Source organism: Thalassophryne amazonica, chromosome 10 (assembly GCF_902500255.1).
Source record: "Thalassophryne amazonica chromosome 10, fThaAma1.1, whole genome shotgun sequence".
NCBI lineage: Eukaryota > Metazoa > Chordata > Actinopteri > Batrachoidiformes > Batrachoididae > Thalassophryne > Thalassophryne amazonica.
Genome location: NC_047112.1, coordinates 37,132,856 through 37,152,639, shown reverse-complemented (window position 1 = coordinate 37,152,639; position 19,784 = coordinate 37,132,856). Strand labels below are relative to the sequence as shown.

At 41.3% G+C, this 19,784-nt stretch overlaps 1 protein-coding gene across 3 annotated transcripts in view; it reads left to right on the top strand.

Moving 5' to 3' along the window:
* trabd2b (TraB domain containing 2B) overlaps nt 1-14,212 on the top strand; it is a 245,133-nt gene extending 230,921 nt beyond the window's left edge. Inside the window, exons 6-7 of one of the 3 annotated variants that reach the window (XM_034179803.1) lie at nt 13,132-13,407; nt 13,482-14,212. In XM_034179803.1, the coding sequence (XP_034035694.1) occupies nt 13,132-13,407; nt 13,482-13,698 (493 nt within the window). In that variant the 3' untranslated portion in view covers nt 13,699-14,212. The remainder of the gene's footprint in view (nt 1-13,131; nt 13,408-13,481) is intronic. The other 2 variants (XM_034179805.1, XM_034179804.1) reach the window with 2 other exon arrangements.
* The last annotated feature ends 5,572 nt before the right edge of the window (nt 14,213-19,784 follow it).

The following is a 19,784-nucleotide window of genomic DNA, read 5'->3' as shown; positions in this document are numbered from 1 at the left end:
AAAATATTTTGTGTCCAAGGTCCAGAAGAACGTTATTCTTATAGCAATACTGAATTCAAAACATCATGAATGGATATGAGCATATTCATAGGTACAACCCCAATTCCAATGAAGATGGGACATTGTGTAAAATGTAAATAAAAACAGAATACAATGATTTGCAAATCCTCTTCTACCTATATTCAATTGAAGACACCACAAAGACAAGATATTTAATGTTCAAACTGATAAACTTTATTGTTTTTGTGCAAATATTTGCTCATTTTGAAATGGATGCCTGCAACGTGTTTCAAAAAAGTTGGGACAGTGGTATGTTTACCACTGTGTTACATCATCTTTCCTTCTAACAACACTCAATAAGCATTGTGGTGTATTCAATTGAATACAGGTTGAAGAGGATTTGCAAATCATTGTATTCTGTTTTTCATTTACATTTTACACAACGTCCCAACTTCAATGGAACTGGGGTTGTAAATTCTTAGGGAACAGGGTTTGATGATTTATGCAGAATGCAAGTGGATGTTGATATTTTGGTGATGGAGAACATGTGGCCTCGACAGAGATATGTATGCTCTGAGTGCCTTCCAGATTTCATCTTTATTTAAGGTGAAAGACCACCTGTTTCACCTTAAATAAATTTCTATTCTTGGGGTTATGTTGTTATGAACTTTTGCATTTATTTTTTTAAACAAAAAAATCAGTAATGTCTACAGTAAGTAAATATAATCACTTTTTGCCCATGTGGCCCAGTGGCCCCATGTTTATCTCTGGTTTCTATGGCATGAAGGAGTCTGTAGACTCACCCTGGATGGGACTCTAGTTCATCACCAGTTACTCCCCAGTGAAAGTTGGTACCCACTTACAGCTGAATGAAAAGAGATGATGCAGGTGAAGTGTCTTGTGCAAGGACACAGAGATGTAGCTTCAAGTGGTCATACCTGGAACCAGTGTTGCCACAGTTACTTTGAAAAAGTAGTCCAATTACTCAATTTTAAAAGTAACTAAGTTAGATTACTATTTACTTTTTTAGTTACTTTCAGCAGCTGCAGACAACACCCCCCCCCCCCCCCCCGCCACCTCAGCATGAAAATGATAACCTGTTTTGCCAATACTCACTTTATAGTTACCCTTTCTTCACTTCAGTGAGCCTAAATACTTGTTTTATAAAAAAATAAAATAAAGACATCTTTCTTGACCTCATGTTTAAATGTTGACGGAACTGTAACGATAAAACTTACCATTTCTAACCCACATTGTTTATAAATGTAACTATTAAATTCTTTCTTACAGAACCCGGGAGAGGTCACTTAAAGTGATATTTTTTTCTGACCATGATAATTTGTGCACACGTTTTCCTTTAAGTGAGCCCACGAATTAATAAAATGTGCTCTCAAATTAATAAAACATGCGCACGTTTTCCTGCCCGTGATAATTCGTGCGCACGTTTTCCTTTAACTGAGCCCTCGAATTAATAAAACATGCGCACCTTTTCCTTTTGTTCAAAATGAACTCCATAATATGACCTAAACTGTCATACTCACGGCGGGGAGACGCTTCACCCTCAAGCATCCTTTTTAATGTGTTTAGTGACAGGAGGTTTGGTTTGGACACAAATGCAAGACTCACAAACACAGCTCTGGTTGACAAACTTTAGTGGAGTGACAAGCAGTGGTCGGTACATGGGTAGACAGTCCAGAAAACACAGCAGCAGAATTATTAACATCAGGCTTTATCATGGTCGGAACAAACGGGCAGGTGGTCGAAAACACTTTGAGGCAGGCAGGACTATGGAACATGAATGAGAGCTGGAAAGAAGGCACAGGGCGCATCAATCTGGCAAAGAAACAAAGCAGAATGAGCAGTATATATGCACCCCAGCGACGAGCTGCAAATTGACCACAGGTGAGCATGGAAAGCACTGGAAAGGGGGCGTGACCAGGGAGAGAGAGAGACAGACACGCCCACCTGTTAAAGAGACAGAGAGACCCAAACAGAAAAGCATCCAACAAGGAGATAAACAAAAAAGAAGACAGCCTACACACAAAAACAGACTACAACCAAGAAATAAAAGCAGATCAAACACACCCCCTGACAGGACCCCCCCACCACGGCCGGCCCCGGACGGCCCAGGCGAACCAGGGTGAGCGGCATGAAAGTCGCGAACAAGCACAGGATCCAAAATAAAACGAGAGGGAACCCACGAGCGCTCCTCGGGACCATAGCCCACCCAATCGACCAGATACTGAAACCCACGACTGCACCGGCAAGAGGCCAGGAGCCGACGCACGGAGAAGACTGGGCCACCATCCACACACCAGGCGGACGGCGGGGGAACGGCAGGAGGGCATAAAGCACTCGACCAAACAGGCTTGACGTTACTGACGTGGAAAGTAGGGTGGACGCGCATGGACCGAGGAAGATGAAGACGGACCGAAACGGGGTTAATGACCCTGGAGACCGGAAAGGGACCGACAAACCGGGGAGCAAGCTTCTTAGGCATGCCCCGAAGCGACAAGTGCCGCGTAGAAAGCCACACCCGCTGCCCAGGGACGTAGGACGGGGCAGCGGACCTCCGGTGGTCAGCGGCCGTCTTATAAGCTTCTACAGAACGGGATGAAATCGTCCGAGCACACTCCCAGGTTCGCCGGCAACAAAGAATCAAACTGAGTGCCGAGGGAACTGATGAGGTAAGGTCGACCGAGGGAAAAAATGCCGGCTGGTGTCCAAAAACCACATGGAAGGGGGAATAACTGGTGGAAGAAGAGGGCAAACTATTATGGGCAAGTTCGACCTACGGAAGTTGGTCAGACCAAGAGGCAGGATGCCGTGACGCAAGCACCCAAAGACCTTTCTCCAGGTCCTGATTTATTCGTTCTGCCTGCCCATTGGCCTGTGGATGGTAACCCGAAGTCAAACTGGAAGTTACCCCGAGGAGACGGCAAAACTCACTCCAGAATCGGGATATAAACTGCGGGCCCCGGTCAGAGACTAAATCCTGTGGTAAGCCGTGTAGTTTAAAGACCTGGTTTAGCATAACCACAGCTGTGTCCCTGGCTGATGGTAGTTTCCGTAGAGGAATAAAATGAACCATCTTGGAGAGTCAGTTGACTACAGTTAAAACCACAGTGTGGCCCTTGGAGGGTGGGAAGCCAGTTACAAAGTCTACGGCAATATGAGACCACGGATGAGACGGAATTGGCAATGGTAACAGAGTTAAGAGGGAAAGAGTGGAAACCGGACTTCACGCCTCTCCACTGTCTCATTTCAGAGGTATTGTTGTAGAAAATATAGCAGCATTATCTCGTAGTGCTCTCCAGATTCAGGGCAGCGGATACTGTGTCGCTCGTTTGGATAGACCTGAAGCTGGTAGGGCTTGAGGAACTGGTGGTTGATTTGAGGATTTATGCATTGCGCATACCTGGCAGGCAGATACGTATTCAGAGACGTCCTTTACTAGGCCTGGCCACCAAAATCTTTGCTGCACCACGAACAAGGTCTTTTTAATGCCAGGATGACAGAACATCCGACTATCGTGACACCAGCGGATCGTCTCACTCCTGAGGTCTGGAGGAACAAAAAGTTTTCCCCGCAGACACCCGACAGGAACTGGCGCATCCCCGATTTTCGATTTAATTCTACTCTCGATGTCCCAGGTTAAGGCAGACACAAAACATGAAGCGGGTAATATCATTCCTGGATCTACAGGCGTGTCTACTGGCTCTCCCCGGTGAGATAGGGCGTCTGGTTTCCCGTTCTTGGTGCCCGGGCGGTAGGACAGAGTAAAGTTGAAACAACTAAAAAAATATTGCCCATCGGGCCTGGCGGGCATTGAGCCGTTTGGCGGAACGGAGGTATTCCAGGTTTTTGTGATCAGTGTAAACGACAAAAGGGAATTGTGCCCCCTCCAGCCAGTGCCGCCACTCCTCCAAAGCCACTTTAACCGCTAACAGCTCGCGGTCGCCGATGCCATAATTGCATTCTGTGGGGGTCAATTTCTTTGACAAAAAGGCACAAGGGTGTAGCCTGTTGTCCGTGGGGTTCCTCTGGGACAGCCCCCACACCTACATTGGAGGCATCGACTTCTACCACGAACTGTCGTGCGGGGTCAGGGAGGAGTAGCATGGGGGCCGCGGTAAAGCGATCTTTTAGGACTCGGAATGCCTCGAGAGAGAGAGACAGACACGCCCAGCTGTAAAAGAGACAGAGAGACCCAAACAGAAAAGCATCCAACAAGGAGATAAACAAAAAAGAAGACAGCCTACACACAAAAACAGACTACAACCCAAGAAATAAAGCAGATCAAACACCCCCCTGACATTTAGACTCCAGATGATGCCATGTTGGGTAGCTAGAGTTCTCTATATGTCCTTGTGCACCCAAACCATGACGACCTGATCCATTTCTAATGGGGAAATGTATTATGTCAAGACAGTATTGAATAACTGAGTGCACGTTTTACAAATTGTGGCCACGTTTAAATAGATCATGCCCTTGTTTTACTCAAACGATGCTGAAAACGTGCGCACAATTTAATAAAACGAGCGCACATTCTCTCCACATGCAACACATTTTGCGATGACACTTCCAGGGCTCCATCTTTCTAACATTTTTCTGTCATTTAAATTCTTTCTAAACATTTACACTACACTCACATGGTGGATTCTCAGATTATTTTAAAAAAGGCTTATACCACAAAACTGCAATGGAAACTTTTTTTTTGCTATTACAGGTCACGAGGTACAGAAAGCATCACGACATTCTAAAAGCGATCCATATGTATGCCATAAGAGACAGAGAGCTTGTTAAATGATATAAAAGATGACATTACAGCAATACTGGATTTATTAAAAAAACAAACAAACACCAAAATAGCAATATTTAGGAGAACTAATTTATAATTCAGGCAAGAAGCAGAACTCAGCAGTCACATTCCATCAGTTAATAGAAACATGCTAATTCTGCTTTGTTGACATTCTGAAACTATTGCTAAACTTTTGCAGAAATCTGTAATGGAAATCCAGCTAGTGAGAGATATTTACTACTCTGACCAAATTAGCCTGCACATTTGAATTGTTCTCTCTGAGGTCAAGGAATGATCCTCTGTAGATTTACTGGAGCATAATGCAGATGCTTTCCAAATCAAGCTCTGTAACAAATAACACTCAGTGATCTAAGAGTTCTTTGTTACCTCATCAAGTCCTTCACCTTCATTCCACCTCGCAACCTGCCAAAGGCGAGTTGCCAGTGGTGGCGGGTCTGCCTGTGCTCACCAGCCAGTGCAATCAGCCCAAACATACTCACACGTTCTTTACACGAGTGCCACAGTGATGCTGCCAAGAAGCAAGAAGGAGCAGCGCTGTACGTATGCAGCATACATACACCTCACGCAGTGACTTGGCTTCTGTGCGGCAGAACTGAATGCCCTCCGCTTTGGCACAGAGTAGTTCCTGTCTCACACAGGGGGGTTGATCCATGGGCTCATAAAGTGGTAACAACAGCCAACTTAATCATGGTGAAAATGGAAAAAGCCAGGCAGAAAAATCCTTAGACAAACTATTAAAAACATCTCCCTGCATCCATCCAGTACCTCTGCAGGCTCCTCGCTACAAATTCTAGCTGTAAGACGTCGCTTCCGTATCTCTTTCTGAACCGCCCTGCATGTTTGCAGAGCTGTGGGCTTCAGCCAGTGGTTCTCATTTTAAAGTCTGACAAGTGGACTGACTTACTGCGGTCGCGAAACCACACACATACAGCACTTGTGTGCACACACATTTTTAGCTCTCACATGAATTGATAGATGTGGAAAACGCGAGAAGATGGCTGAATAAGTGGTGTTTATTAAGGCTCACAGCCTCAGTCCTCTGGGGTTTTTTTTTTAAACTAATTGGCAGAAGGTTTTGCAGAGCAATTGTATGACTGACAGTCAGAACAGAGCCGGGTTTGGCTTTGCAGTAGCTTGACCACAGCCTGGAACTATCATCACCCTGACCAAGACCATCAAGACCAAGATGGAGGGGTTTCAAGCCTCAGACCATAAGCATTATAATGACCTGAGACACAATAAAGATTATGAAAGAAAACTACACATGAAAATGAGACAGCTCCCAGTAACATTCCCTCTATCAGCCAAGATATAATTGTTAGTGACCTTATGGACATAATACAGAATATAGAATACATCATATGATGTTACAATATGATAAAGCGTCGCCGGCGCTCGCTCGTGTCCAAGCATTGGTTCTATGGAAGGATACCTTGGGGCTCAATTGTTGTTGTTCAGGGTTGACGATGTCTGATGTGGCTGTTCAAGCCCAGGACAGAGTGGAAGAGGCGTGGACACTTTTTGGTCCTTTTTGAGACGTGGACACTTCTTGGAAGGGTGGGTGGTGAGCAGGGAAGGAGAAGTCATTGCGTGGTTGTCTCTTGGCCTCTACCTTGTGACGTTGTTCATGTTCCATGGGGTCTGTTACCTGAAAGATGGTGCGCCTCCACTCAGAGTGGCCCTCGGCGAGGGTCTTCAAGTTGACATGGTTGATGTTGCAGTGGAGGAGAGTGGCCTTCAGTTGGTCGTGAAATCAATGTTTAGGGGCTCCGCTGGGTCTTGTGCCAAATTGAAGTTGTGAGAACAGTATCTGACAGGGGAGTCAGGTTGTGGACAGTCTTCTAACTTCTAACCAGCGGAGGCCGCGTCGTGCCATCGTGGCCTCAGTGCTGGAGAGATTAGCTTGGAGAAGGACAGATTCATTAGTGACGAGTTCTTGCCATTTGACCAACAAGATTGCGCAAAGTTTCTGCTGTTGGAAACGCTCCAGCTTATCACGCCTGTACAAAACCCACAACTCACAGCCATAGAGAAGGGTAGAAAGAACAATGGCTCGGAACACCATGATTTTGGTATGAAGACAGAGGTTGTGGTTTAAGAAGGTGCGTTTGGAGAGTCTCCCAAATGCTGCATGTGCGGCATGAATCCTATTGTCGATGTCTTTTCTGCACTGGACAGGTAGCTTCCCAGATAGGGGAAAGCTTCCAGGGTCTCAAGGACTTTACCACAAAGTTGTACATTGCTGGTGTCTGAAGGGGGATGGCTCGGAGCTCCCTGAGCAAGGATCTTAGTCTTTGCAATGTTGGTGGCGAGACTGAAGCTGGAATATGCACTATTAAAGAGATCTACAGTAGTCTGGAGGTCAGCAACTGTGTCCACAGGGGTCGTGTTGTCATCAGCACAAACCTTGAAAAAGCGCCATGGCACATGATAAAGCACAGTGGTACTTTCTGGTGCACAAAGGAATGTTTTATGACATGTACCGCTATAGAGCTCACAGAGTCATGTGACTTTCATTATGCTGCCATATTGGTGCGCAAAGGAGACACTAGATTCATTTGCTCAGTATGCATATAAGTTCATCTATATGGAGCTAAATCCAGGCCAAAAGTTTGTAATCTGAAAATGAAAAAAGATTGAAAAAATAAACTTTGAAACTGAAAATTCAATGTTTGTTCTTGAATTTTATAATCATTTAAAAAGTATTATCAAAATAAAAATAAGTGTAAGATATATATTTTTCAGTTTAAATATATTTTTGATTCAGCTCTGTAATTATTTTGATCAAATAATTTTCATTCATATTTCTTTTTTTCACCTTCAGATCTTTTTTTCACTTTCAGATCTCATTTTTTCAGTTTCAAACTTTTGACCCCATTCTGGCGTGGGAGGGCGTGGTTCAATTGAGAGGGGCGTGGAATTGTGAGTGACAGGTGAGCAATCAGTCCTCACATGATGTTGCTTTCAGGAAACGTGGGTACTTTGATAGATAATGACTTAACACTTTCTCTCCACTGTATTGTCTTGATACCTGTAAATAAAGTGATGTTAAGGACAAAGATATCTATTACAAGTAATTCTAGACCACTCTTGGTCATTTTTGATGTTTAAAAACTGGAAAATATGCAAGATTGTAAAGTTTAACACCTATACCTAAAAAAACGATGTGTCCCAAATCCACAAAAGGCCGTGAATGCAGCATCGCCACATAAAAATGAGGCAGGTCGCTCATTTTACAGATTTATTTAAACTGAAAAATATATATCTTACACTTATTTTTATTTTGATAATACTTTCAATACTTTTTAATTTAAGAACAAACATTGAATTTTCAGTTTCAAATTTTTTTTATTATTATTATATTATATATTATATTATTTATTTTTATTATTTTATTATCTTTTTTATTTTCAGATTACAAAACTTTTGGCCTGGATTTATCTCCATACATCTATAAATACGCTGAACATTTAGGTGAGGTGTAGGATGAATATGAGCTAAAATGTCCACTGCTTGGTGCGCAGGATCCATGTGAGCTACCTGAGCTACTGCCTTTTCTTCCACAAACTCCACAAAATCAAGTAAAACACAGCTTGTCTCTATGACAATGTAGGTCCAAATGAAAGGCATCAGAGGCTAAAGCATTAATTATTTAAACAGGTTATTTATTTCAGCAACAACACAGCAGCATAAAGACAACATATCAAACAAATCAAAAAAACAAGACCAAATTTAACACCGTGTGCCTGAAAAGGGGGTGGGAAGAAGCAAAGCTTATAAATTACCCACCCCTCATACCCATCCCAAAAGTCCAAGTCCAACATATAATTACACTTATGCTCACACTCCTATATATACAAATAAGCAAATTAAATACATACATCCACAAATTTATACATCTTTTTTTTTTTTAATTATGATTTTCTTTATATCCAGAAATTATTAATTTCTTATAATGTTTCTTAAAACAGACTAAAGAACTACATAATCTAATTTCCACAGGACATTTGTTCCAAATCTTCACCCCTTTAACTGAAACACAAAAACCCTTGACATTAGTATGTACGGGAGGCTTCTTAAAAACCATGCATCCTCGTAAACTGTATTCAGATTTCCTGATCTTGAACAGGCTCTGGACATAAAGTGGCTGTATATTGCTTGTTATCGACTGCAGTCGCTATATTTTCCACAAAATCCATCAATGCATGTGAAGTAGTCCTAGATTTTCTAAATCCATATTGTTCTTCACAGAGTATCTAAAGAATTTATAAATGAAGTGGTTTGTGGATGATTGTGAGGATTTAGAAAATCGATATTAAAATCACCACAGATAAATAAATGTGAATTCTTATTTATTTTGTGGTACATTCCCATAATTACTTCTTCAAAAGTATCAATATTTGCTCCGGGAGCTCTGTATAAACAACTAACAACCGTATTTTTTGAATTTATGGATGTAATTTTAACCGTAACACATTCCATGATATTATCAACTGTGAATGACATATTGTGAACTAATTTACAGTTGTAATCAGACCTTACATATAATGCCACACCCCCGCCTCTTCTCTTCTGTCGATTTACCTGAAACAATTGATAACCTTCCAACTGTACAAGATCTTGATTGACATCAGTTAACCATGTTTCTGATATAGCGATCACTGAAAAACTTTTTCTAGATGTATCTAAACAATCATTTATCCTTGAAAAATTCAGAGAAAGACTTCTACTATTAAAATGTATTATTGAAAAATCTCCATCTTTAATTTTATAATCATTAAATTGTTCTTCTGTAAAATAATTACATTGTCGCTCGATATTGTCACTAAAAAAAAATCTGGATCTGATTCAAGTTCAAAATGGCGAGAGGCAGGATGACTATAATTAAATGTTTCCAAACAGAGCTCCTTGACAGAGCTCCAAACAGAGCTCCTTGACTGAAAACTGATTATTAACCGTGTTCATTATATTATATACAGATTTTCCTCCATCATCACAATCAACCAGTACATTTCTTTATGTATTACTTCACAACTTACATCAGTTAAATTTACTAAGATCATGTTCATCTTTAATCCATAAGGTTTTAGCTTCTTCAGGTGTTCCATTTAATTTAATATAAACTTTACAGTTAAATGTCCATGTAGCCTGTATCTTGTTTTGTTTTCTTAAAAATTGTGCCTGTCTTGCTAAATCTGAATTTTTCTTGGTCAAGTATTCATTTATATATACATTCGTTCCTTTTAAATTGTATATTGTGTACATAACCTGCACACAATACACCACAATATTAATGTACAAGGAAGTAGCCATATGCCTGTAATAATGTTCTGGTATTTTCCTTTATCTTTGACCAGACTACTCCAAAGTTGAATACTCAATCTAGGGTTCTTGGTTATTGAGATATTTAAAAGTGTTTTATGGACCATGATTGCTTTGACCTTTGACTGAATTACTCTAAAATGTAATTACTGTTGTGGTGTGTCCTGTCGTTAGGTCTGTGCATGTATTTGTCCTTGTGCATGTGTGTTGCAGGTTCCTGTGGTTTATGTTTGAGTCATACCGTCCCTGTGTTTGAACTCTTATTGTCACTGTGGATTATTAAAGCACCGTGGTTTTGCAGTTCACATTTTGTCTCCTGGCTGCCTGCATCTTGGGGTTTCAGTTTGACCGCAAACATAACGATTACCTCTAGATATCTCAATAATAAATAGCCATCCATCCATTTTCTACACCTGCTTACTCCAAGTAAGGGTAAGGGTGGGGTGCTAGACCCTGTCCCAGCAGTCATAGGTCGTGAGGCAGGGTACACCCTGAACAGGATGCCAGTCTGTCGCAGGGCCACATACAGACAGACACACACATTCACACCCACACACACTCCTATGGTCAATTTAATGTTTCCAATCCACCTAACCTGTATCTTTTTGGATGTGGGAGAAAGTGGGAGCACCCGGAGGGAACCCACACAAACAGAGAACATACAAACTCCATACAGTAAGGCCACAGTTGGGGAGCGATCCCATAACCTTCTTGCTGTGAAGCAACAGTGATAAAATTTATATTCCACCAATTTTGTTCCATCAAGGCATCGTGGTTGTTGAGATATGCAAACATTGTATTTTTGGACCATATTTTCCTTTACTTTAGACCTTTGACCAAAACTACTCCAAAATTTAATCAGCTCTAGATATTTACCTAGGTAATATTCCCATCACATCTGATAGAAATCAGTCTAACCATTTTTTATTTATCTTGTATGCACACACACACACACACACACACACACACACACACACACACACACACACACACACACACACACACACACACACACACACTAGTATAAAAAATTGGCCTGTAGAGTTCCTATTTGAACCCAGAAGTATAGATATTAATTTCTAAAAATAGGCAAGGTCCAAAAATAACCCATGGTTAATGAAATCCGGTCTGAAATACCCCAAAGCTAAATGCATCATGTTTAAAATGCAGTGGACAAGAACAGAACCAGATGTGGATGAGTAATGTAGCCGTCAGCAGCAAAGATTAAAAGAGCAGCAGCGGGTTTGACATTATAAGAATTATAACTTCCGATTAACTCATCAATATTTACAAATATTGTACAAAAAGAACAAATCATTACAAATAAAGATGTCTTTTCATGATATGTGAGGACCTGTGATGTGACGAGCATGCACCTTCTCCTCCCTCCACCCCTTTTCTCTACAGTACAGGTGGATGCAAACACAACTGAACAAGAATAGCGACCCAATGAAGTCAGGCTAAAATTAGTGTAATATGGTCAAATTTTCTCCTCCTGGTTAAATCTCAGCTGAATTCTGAACGAATAACCTACTTGTTGAAGACAGCCTCCAGTTCTTCCAGTACATCTGCTGCTAATCATGTACATCATTTTCCTTGGTCTGATGGAAATCTGTAGAATGAAACAGCCTTCTTTTGTCCATGCTGATTGGTGCAGCCATATGGCGAACATGAAACCACATGTTCCTCAAGTGAGAAGAAGAAATGGGAGAGTATTGAAGAAAAGGATGAATGATTTGCTCATCATAGCAACGGGAGTAAACCTTTCTTACCAATGAGATGGGTTGTGTGATCGAATGGCGCTGCTGCACAGGGTCTGTCTCTACATTGCTTGATTTCGGATTTAGGATTGGTCCTCTGGTGGTGTGTATTGTTGTGAACATTTAATCACATATATTCTATAGTTAATAACAGGAAAACACCAATAGAATGCGAGTATGAGTATTGTTTGAAAAGAAGAGCATGATGTATGTTTTTAAGGAGTCAGTGATTGTCAGGGTTGGGAAAATGTAAATGTTAGTGCGACACAATATTAAGAGTTAAAACATCCCCTGCTGAGTATTTCTGACATAGGTATTAGCTTTGGCTGGGGAAGTGACCTACATTTGACTGGTGTCACATCCAGCGGGAGCTGTAGACTTAGGCCTATGCAGGACTTAGAGTGCCTTGCAAAAGTATAATGGTATAGAGGAGGATTTTCTTAAAAAGAAGACCTGAAAATTTAGCTACAATTTACCAGAAGGTACATCTGAGATACAAGCCTAGATTTGATTTTTTGGTGAAAGAAAATCCTCCTCTATACCACTTCATTATGAAGCTGTATAACTGGGGATACAAAATGGAAAACATGGACTGTGCACAATTTCTCCAATCATGGCCACAGAAGCCTATAACTTCTTCTAGGTTGTCTTGGTGGCTTTCCTCACTCTTCTTCTTCTTGCACAGTCAGTTTTTGAGAACTTTCGACTCCACACAGATAGAGTGCCATACTGTTTGTATTTCTTCATAACTGATGTAAATAAAGTCCAAAACATATTCAGTGACTTGGAAATGTTCATGTATCCATCCCCTGACTTTTCTGAAGAAAACTGGCAATAAAACTGATTATTTACAGGTATTATACCAAAGGGGCCCATTACTTATGCAACCCATCATCTTGGCATTTATATTTTTAATTAATTTATAGCAAGTTGTAGAGATTTGCTTTGAGTTTGATTTTAAAGAAGATCATTTTAGAAATTTTTATATTGACAAGCCTGATTTACTTTTAGTATGTGAAATGCCATAAACAAATTAAAATGCATGAAATACCAAGGGGCCAAATACTTTTGCAAGGCACTGTACCTCTTATTCTACACAATCATGATCATCATTCGTTCATTCATGTTGGTTTTCTTGCAGCAAGTCAGAGTTTTATGTTTATATTAGAAATTCTTGCTTTAATAAGGATAAACTCTCCATCTTTTCTTTTTCTTTTGTGATTGTAGAAGCACACCATATGGGACTGCAGGTGACACGACAGAGGACAACACTGACCTAAGCACAACGTTTCCCACCAGCTGGCCCACCAGTCCTCCAGAAGTGGAGCTGGAGGATCCAGAAGGCTCCCCGGGCCTTGGCGAAGAGTTGCTGCCCCACATGCTGCTGCCTGACAGTCTGAGCCAGCTGGAGGAGTTTGGAAGACACAAATGGCTCCGCAAAGCTCACCGTGGCCACGGACGACCCCGACTCTTCAGCGACCTGTGGGTTCGCATTGGGGACGGGTGAGAAGATAAAGCCAACTGCAGCGATAGAGTCAAAGTGATGAAATATATAATGAAGTGTGCTTCTCTTTCAGCAGCACCCCACCTCCTAGTGTGAGGATCATCAACGGTTACGTGACAGTGGAGCCTTCGCTGACCCACCAGGAGCAGCACAGATGGATAGTGATGGGACCTCCTAGTCCATCTCCCATCACCCTGTCCAGTTCCAGCTCAGCACAGCCCACATTAGTCCACAGCAAATGCTTGTGTGTTTTAGCCTGGCTGTTATCACATGTGCTGTTTATCTCCTGACCACAAATACTATTATCACACAGGCAGTACTACAGCAGAGCATGGGACTAGACCCAAAATGTTCTCCGAGTAGAATCAGACCCACACTGTTCAAATACTAAGTCTTTAATAATGTATAAATTAAAATTGTCAAAATATGTGGACTAAGCTTTCAGCCATGGCAAAATGAATAATGTTGGATTCTTCAGACCTCATGAAAGTATTATGATAAATTAACAACAAAAAAAGATCAGTACAGCATGTGTGATGGACTCATATACCTGAGTAAAAAAAAAAAATTCTAATGTAATAATAATATAGACATTAATAATGAGAATAGAACATACTAATAAATATATAACTATGATACATGACTTAAATGCATACAAACAGTGCTGTGTAGGAGGTGAACAATGCAGTTGTCACTTTTGTAAATTGTGCATTTTGTTCATAAAGAAATATTGTATATTTATTATTTTGGGGGGAAAGAATATATTTTCTTGCTTTTGAAGATAAACCAATAAACATTAAAAGAAATTATAGGTGCCCTTTTTTATTCATTGGAAAGAAGCATTCATTTTGACATGTTCATTATTGGAAAACAGCAAAAGAGAGGCAAATAAATAAAAATATATATCCATAAAGGTACAGATACAGACACAGATTCTTCACTGTCATGGTAACAAAATACAACGAAAGATAAGGTGCAAGCCTTTCAGTGCAAATATAAACCTGAGTAAACCACACGCAGACTTGAAAGGTCTGAAGAAGAAAAGAAAAATAAACATAAAATTTAACTGAATGAAAGCAATATGGCCACAGGGCAAATTAAAAAAGAAAAAGAAATTATAAGAATGCAGTAGCAAAAAAAAGAGATTGCATATTAAAAAAAGAGAAAAGCATATACAGAACTGTGGATATTTTAGTGGCAGTAGATATTGCACATAAACAAATTTTCCACTCATTTCAAGTGTAGCATGTGACATGGTTACTTGGTTCCAGTGGCATTCAAAGCTCTAAGAGCAGTTGGGTCAAAACTGTTTTTCAGTCTATTTGTACCTGCATTAATGGCCCTGTACCGTCTGCCTGAGGAAGTAGCTCAAACAACAGAGTGGCCAGGGTGGGATGAGTCCTTTAGGATGGTGAGACAGTAAGAGAAGTGAAGGTCCCCCAGTGTGGTGTAGAGGGCACCCAGTAATATTCTCTGCCATTTTGGTAACCCTTTGCAGCTCTTTCCTGTTTGCCACTGTGCAGCTGACAAACCACGTACAGAGGCAGTATGTGAGGATGCTCTCCATGGTAGAGTAGTAAAAACACACCAGCAATCTCTGGTTTATGTTATTTTTCTTGAGGATTTTCAGAAAGTGGAGTCTTTGCTGTGCCTTCTTTAGCAACCGTATGGTGTTCCTGTCCCAGGCCAGTTTCTCCTCTGTGTGGACTCTCAGGAAAAGGATATCCCTGACCCTTTCCACACAGGTCCCCCCAATGATAATGGGCTGAATGTCTGTTTTGTTTCTCCTGAAGTCTGTGATTAGCTCCTTGGTTCTGAATGTGTTCAGGAGCAAGTTATTTTCTCTACACCACACCGTCAGCTGTTCCACCTCATCCCGGTAAGTGGACTCATCTCCTCCAGTGATACAGTCTACCACTGTGGTGTCATCCGCATCTTAATGAAAGTGTTGCTGCTCTGGATGGGGGTGCAGTCAGAAGTATAGAGGGTGAAGAGCAATGGGCTTAGCACACAACTTTGTGGGGAACCAGTGCTGAGTGTAAGAGCTGTAGATATGTGGGGGTCAATCCTGACACTCTGTGGGTGATCTGGCAGAAAGTCCTAAATCCAAAGACGTGGAATGAGGTAGTCCGAATTTCAGCAGTTTCCTCATGAGGCCGTCGAGGAGGATGGTGTTGAATGTTGAACTACAATTCACAAAGACGGCCATAGTTACCCTGTTGCTCCAGGTGGGTCAGCGTGGTGTGGAGGGCAGTGGTCTCGGCATCCTCTGTTGACCTTGTAAGTGAATTGGTATGGGTCTGAAATAGGGGCTAGGAATGACACGATGTGACTTCTAATCAATTTTTCAAAATACCTCATCATCGTCACCAGTGTGAGTGCAACAAGCTCACTGAGGCTGATTATGGGGAATTTCTTGGGTAGGGTGAGTATGGTGGAGGCTTTCAGGCATAATGGGACAGCAGGCCGTGTCAGGGACCAGTTGAAGGTTTTGATGAAAATCCCAGAAAGATGGTCTGCACAGTCTTCAGAACCTGTCCGGTGAAAACCTGCTTTTCTGCTTTATATCCGTTCATGCATTACCATTCTTTAAAATGTTAAGGAATATTAATGGAATAAGCTTTTCAAAGGTTTTTATTCACTGATTTCCCATAATCAGTGAACAAAAGTGTCATATTCGATCTACAAAAGTAAACCCTCCTGTTTTGGTTGATATCTATTTATGCTTTATCATTCTTAATTGTATTTTTATTGTAATATCCATTGATTATTTATTGATTATTGATTATTGACCAAATATATAGCGGTATACCATGACAGAAGGGAAAGAAAGAATGGAACTTGAACTTGTGAAGGAGGACAACGACCTCAGAATCCAAGTTCCTGATGACTTTAAGCTAACAACCCAGTGCCACAACAAATAAAAGCTATGCAAGCTCTTAGATCAATAAAGAACTCGTTCAGTGCCATCACCGAAGAAGGATTCCATATCCTGCACATATTCTGGAGTATTGTGTCCAAACATGGAGTCCATATTTGAAGAAAGATGCCATCTTCATGGAAAGGGTTCAAAGATGTGCAACTAAGAAGGTAAAAGGTTGAAGCGATCAACCATATGAAACAAGGTTAGAACTGAGTCTGTATACTCTCGAACAGAGAAGGACAGGAGGAGACCAGATAGAACTGCACAAGATGGTAGAGCTGTGGTTTTCCTCCATAAAGACCAAAGAATGCAACAGCTATGAGGGCATGATAAGAAATATATTAAATAAACAATCTGAACCCCGTGACTGCTGGGATAGGCTCCAGCTCCCCTGTGAAAATGGATGGATGGAAAGATGCTGAACCCAGTTTATGCAGACATTCTTCATGCAAGGAGTTGTAGACCATTGGAGCAGACTCCCTCCCACAGTTGTCAATGCTGGAACTGTGGTTACTTTAAAAAATGCTCTAGATAAGCATTTAAGAGGTTGGCATCAAAAAGGCCAGAAGCCTAAACCTGAAGAAAATGTAAGCGATTTGACATAAACAATGACACAAAGTCTCAAAGAACAGATCAATAAAATGAAAACCCTCTGTTTTGTTTTTTGTTTCTTTGTTTGTTTGTTTCTGTAGGCATTTTATTGCTTTTAAATAAAATTTTGGTGTAATGAATTTTCTTATATGTGCTTTTATGTATTAATTTGACAAAAACAATTAACAAAAATCTAACTCTGCCAGTGTGCTGCTTTTGTGATGCATATTATTAGTTGACAAATGATAAAGAATTGAGCTGCTAAAACTTTGACAGTTTTAGAAAATAATGAATCTAACTGGAGAAATAAATCAGAATCATGAACTACTTTTGTGGCACGCTTACTAACATGATGATTACAGGGAAGTGCAGATTATGTGCAACACAATCTAAACCTGCCATCTGCTGGATAAAACTAAGAACACATTTCAGCTGGAAAATGATGATCCAGCAACCTGTTTTTTTTTTTAAATGTGGAAATGGAACATTTGATGCATGCCAGGATGATGCGCAGCAAGCTAAAACACCTTTAAAAGACATCGAGGGTGATCTTGTTTCTCAGATTAATTGTATTAATGTTATTAGTCATATTAATGTTTGTTTGTTTGTAGTGAAAGGAGGTGACATAAGCCGAGATTGAGCAGTGGACCGTGGACAAAAACACGGTCAATCACAGTAGCTCTTATTTCATCAGATATTATTGTTCTTTGTCTTCGTTGACCACCTAGATCACCTCTCACACCAACTCCACTGTAGTGCCTCACAAACCAGTGCTGTCTGAACTGGCTTATATATGTTCCCTCACATCATTGGCCACAAGTGTGATCAATTTTGAGTTGTTTTGCTCAACCAGTGACACGAGTGCTTTAACTGTGTTTGACTTTTGCCACCTGTGCTCACCATTATGCAACACAGGTGCATCACAATGAAAATGTGTTGGCAAGTTGTGTCTAAACAGGTGAAAAGTGCTTATGGTTTTGCCAAAAGAGTGACTGATTCAATCAGTGGATTCAGCCAACTGAGCATTTGGTTCAGACAACAGGGTTTAGTTTTTTAGCAATTTCAATTTTTCAATTTCAATTTATTTTCATTTATATAGCGCCAAATCACAACAGAGTTGCCTCAAAGCGCTTCACACAGATAAGATCTAACCTTACCAACCCCCAGAGCAACAGTGGTAAGGAAAAACTCCCACTGAGGAAGAAACCTCAAGCAGACCAGACTCAAAGGGGTGACCCTCTGCTTGGGCCATGCTACAAACATAAATTACAGATCAATTCACAGAACAATTCACAGACATTTCTGTGTAGGCTCTCAGTTGTCCAGGTGGTTTCCATAGTAGAGAAGCTTGAATCTTCGACTGGACTGGGTTGCTTGACACGAGGATGTTTTGCTTCAAATCGCAGAAGCTTCCTCAGCTAAAATTCTTGCTCTGGTAGTCTGACTTCTGTCTAGACTCTTGTAGGGAAGAATAAACAGAAGCCACAAAAGCTGGAGTTTTAAACCTAACCAGACCCCTCCTACCGAGAGGCAGAATGCTATTGGCTAGTGACTAAACAATAGCTCTAATTAGCACCTATTGTGCTCTAGTTAGCACTCTCCTAATGACAGGGCAGCTGTCCCTCCTAATGATGGGACAGACGCTTCTCCTGATGGCTCCCTTGACGACTCTCCGGATGACGTGAATGACTCATTACCATGAACAAAAGACTGAAACTGCTTTGACCTGAGTACCCCATTGTAAACAGGGGACAAAGCGTGTTTCAGACCCCCTCCCCGGTTAAGGCTGGGTTTCAGCTGTTTCACAAAGAATGCCTCCTTGACCCCTCTCTCAAACCATTTCTTCTGGTTTGCAGACTGAGGTCCACTGGCGCCCTCTGGGGCCAGTGGACCTCAGTCTGCAGTTCATCTCCACCTTAAAGACACTAACCACACGTTTGAGGCGAAGGAAGTTAAAATCTTAGCCAGAGAGAAGAAATGGCTTGAGAGAGGGGTCAAGGAGGCATTCTATGTGAAACAGCTGAAACCCAGCCTTAACCGGGGAGGGGGTCTGAGACACGCTTTGTCCCCTGTTTACAATGGGGTACTCAGGTCAAAGCAGTTTTAGTCTTTTGCTCATGGTAATGAGTCATTCACGTCATCAGGGGAGTCGTCAAGGGAACCATCAGGAGAGGCGTCCTACCCAACATTAGGAGGGACAGCTGCCCTGTCATTAGGAGAGTGCTAACTAGAGCACAATAGGTGCTAATTAGAGCTACTGTTTAGTCACTAGCCTATAGCAGTCTGCCTCTTGGTAGGAGGGGTCTGGTTAGGTTTAAAACTCCAGCTTTTGTGGCTTCTGTTTATTCTTCTCTACAAGAGTTTAGACAGAAGTCAGACTACCAGAGCAAGAATTTTAGCTGAGGAAGCTTCTGTGATTTGAAGCGAAACGTCCTCGCGTCAAGCAACCCAGTCCAAAGATTCAAGCTTCTCTACAATTCACGGATGGATATACAAGAAATGCTATTGGCGCAGAGGACAGGACGGTCGCCAACAGTACCAGTATGCTAGCCATATGAAAGGGAAAATAATCAATCAATCAATCAATCAACTTTTTTCTTATATAGCGCCAAATCACAACAAACAGTTGCCCCAAGGCGCTCCACATTGCAAGGCAAGGCCATACAATAATTATGAAAAACCCCAACGGTCAAAACGACCCCCTATGAGCAAGCACTTGGCCACAGTGGGAAGGAAAAACTCCCTTTTAACAGGAAGAAACCTCCAGCAGAACCAGGCTCAGGGAGGGGCAGTCTTCTGCTGAGACTGGTTGGGGCTGAGGGAAAGAACCAGGAAAAAGAGATCGATCACTAATGATTAAAT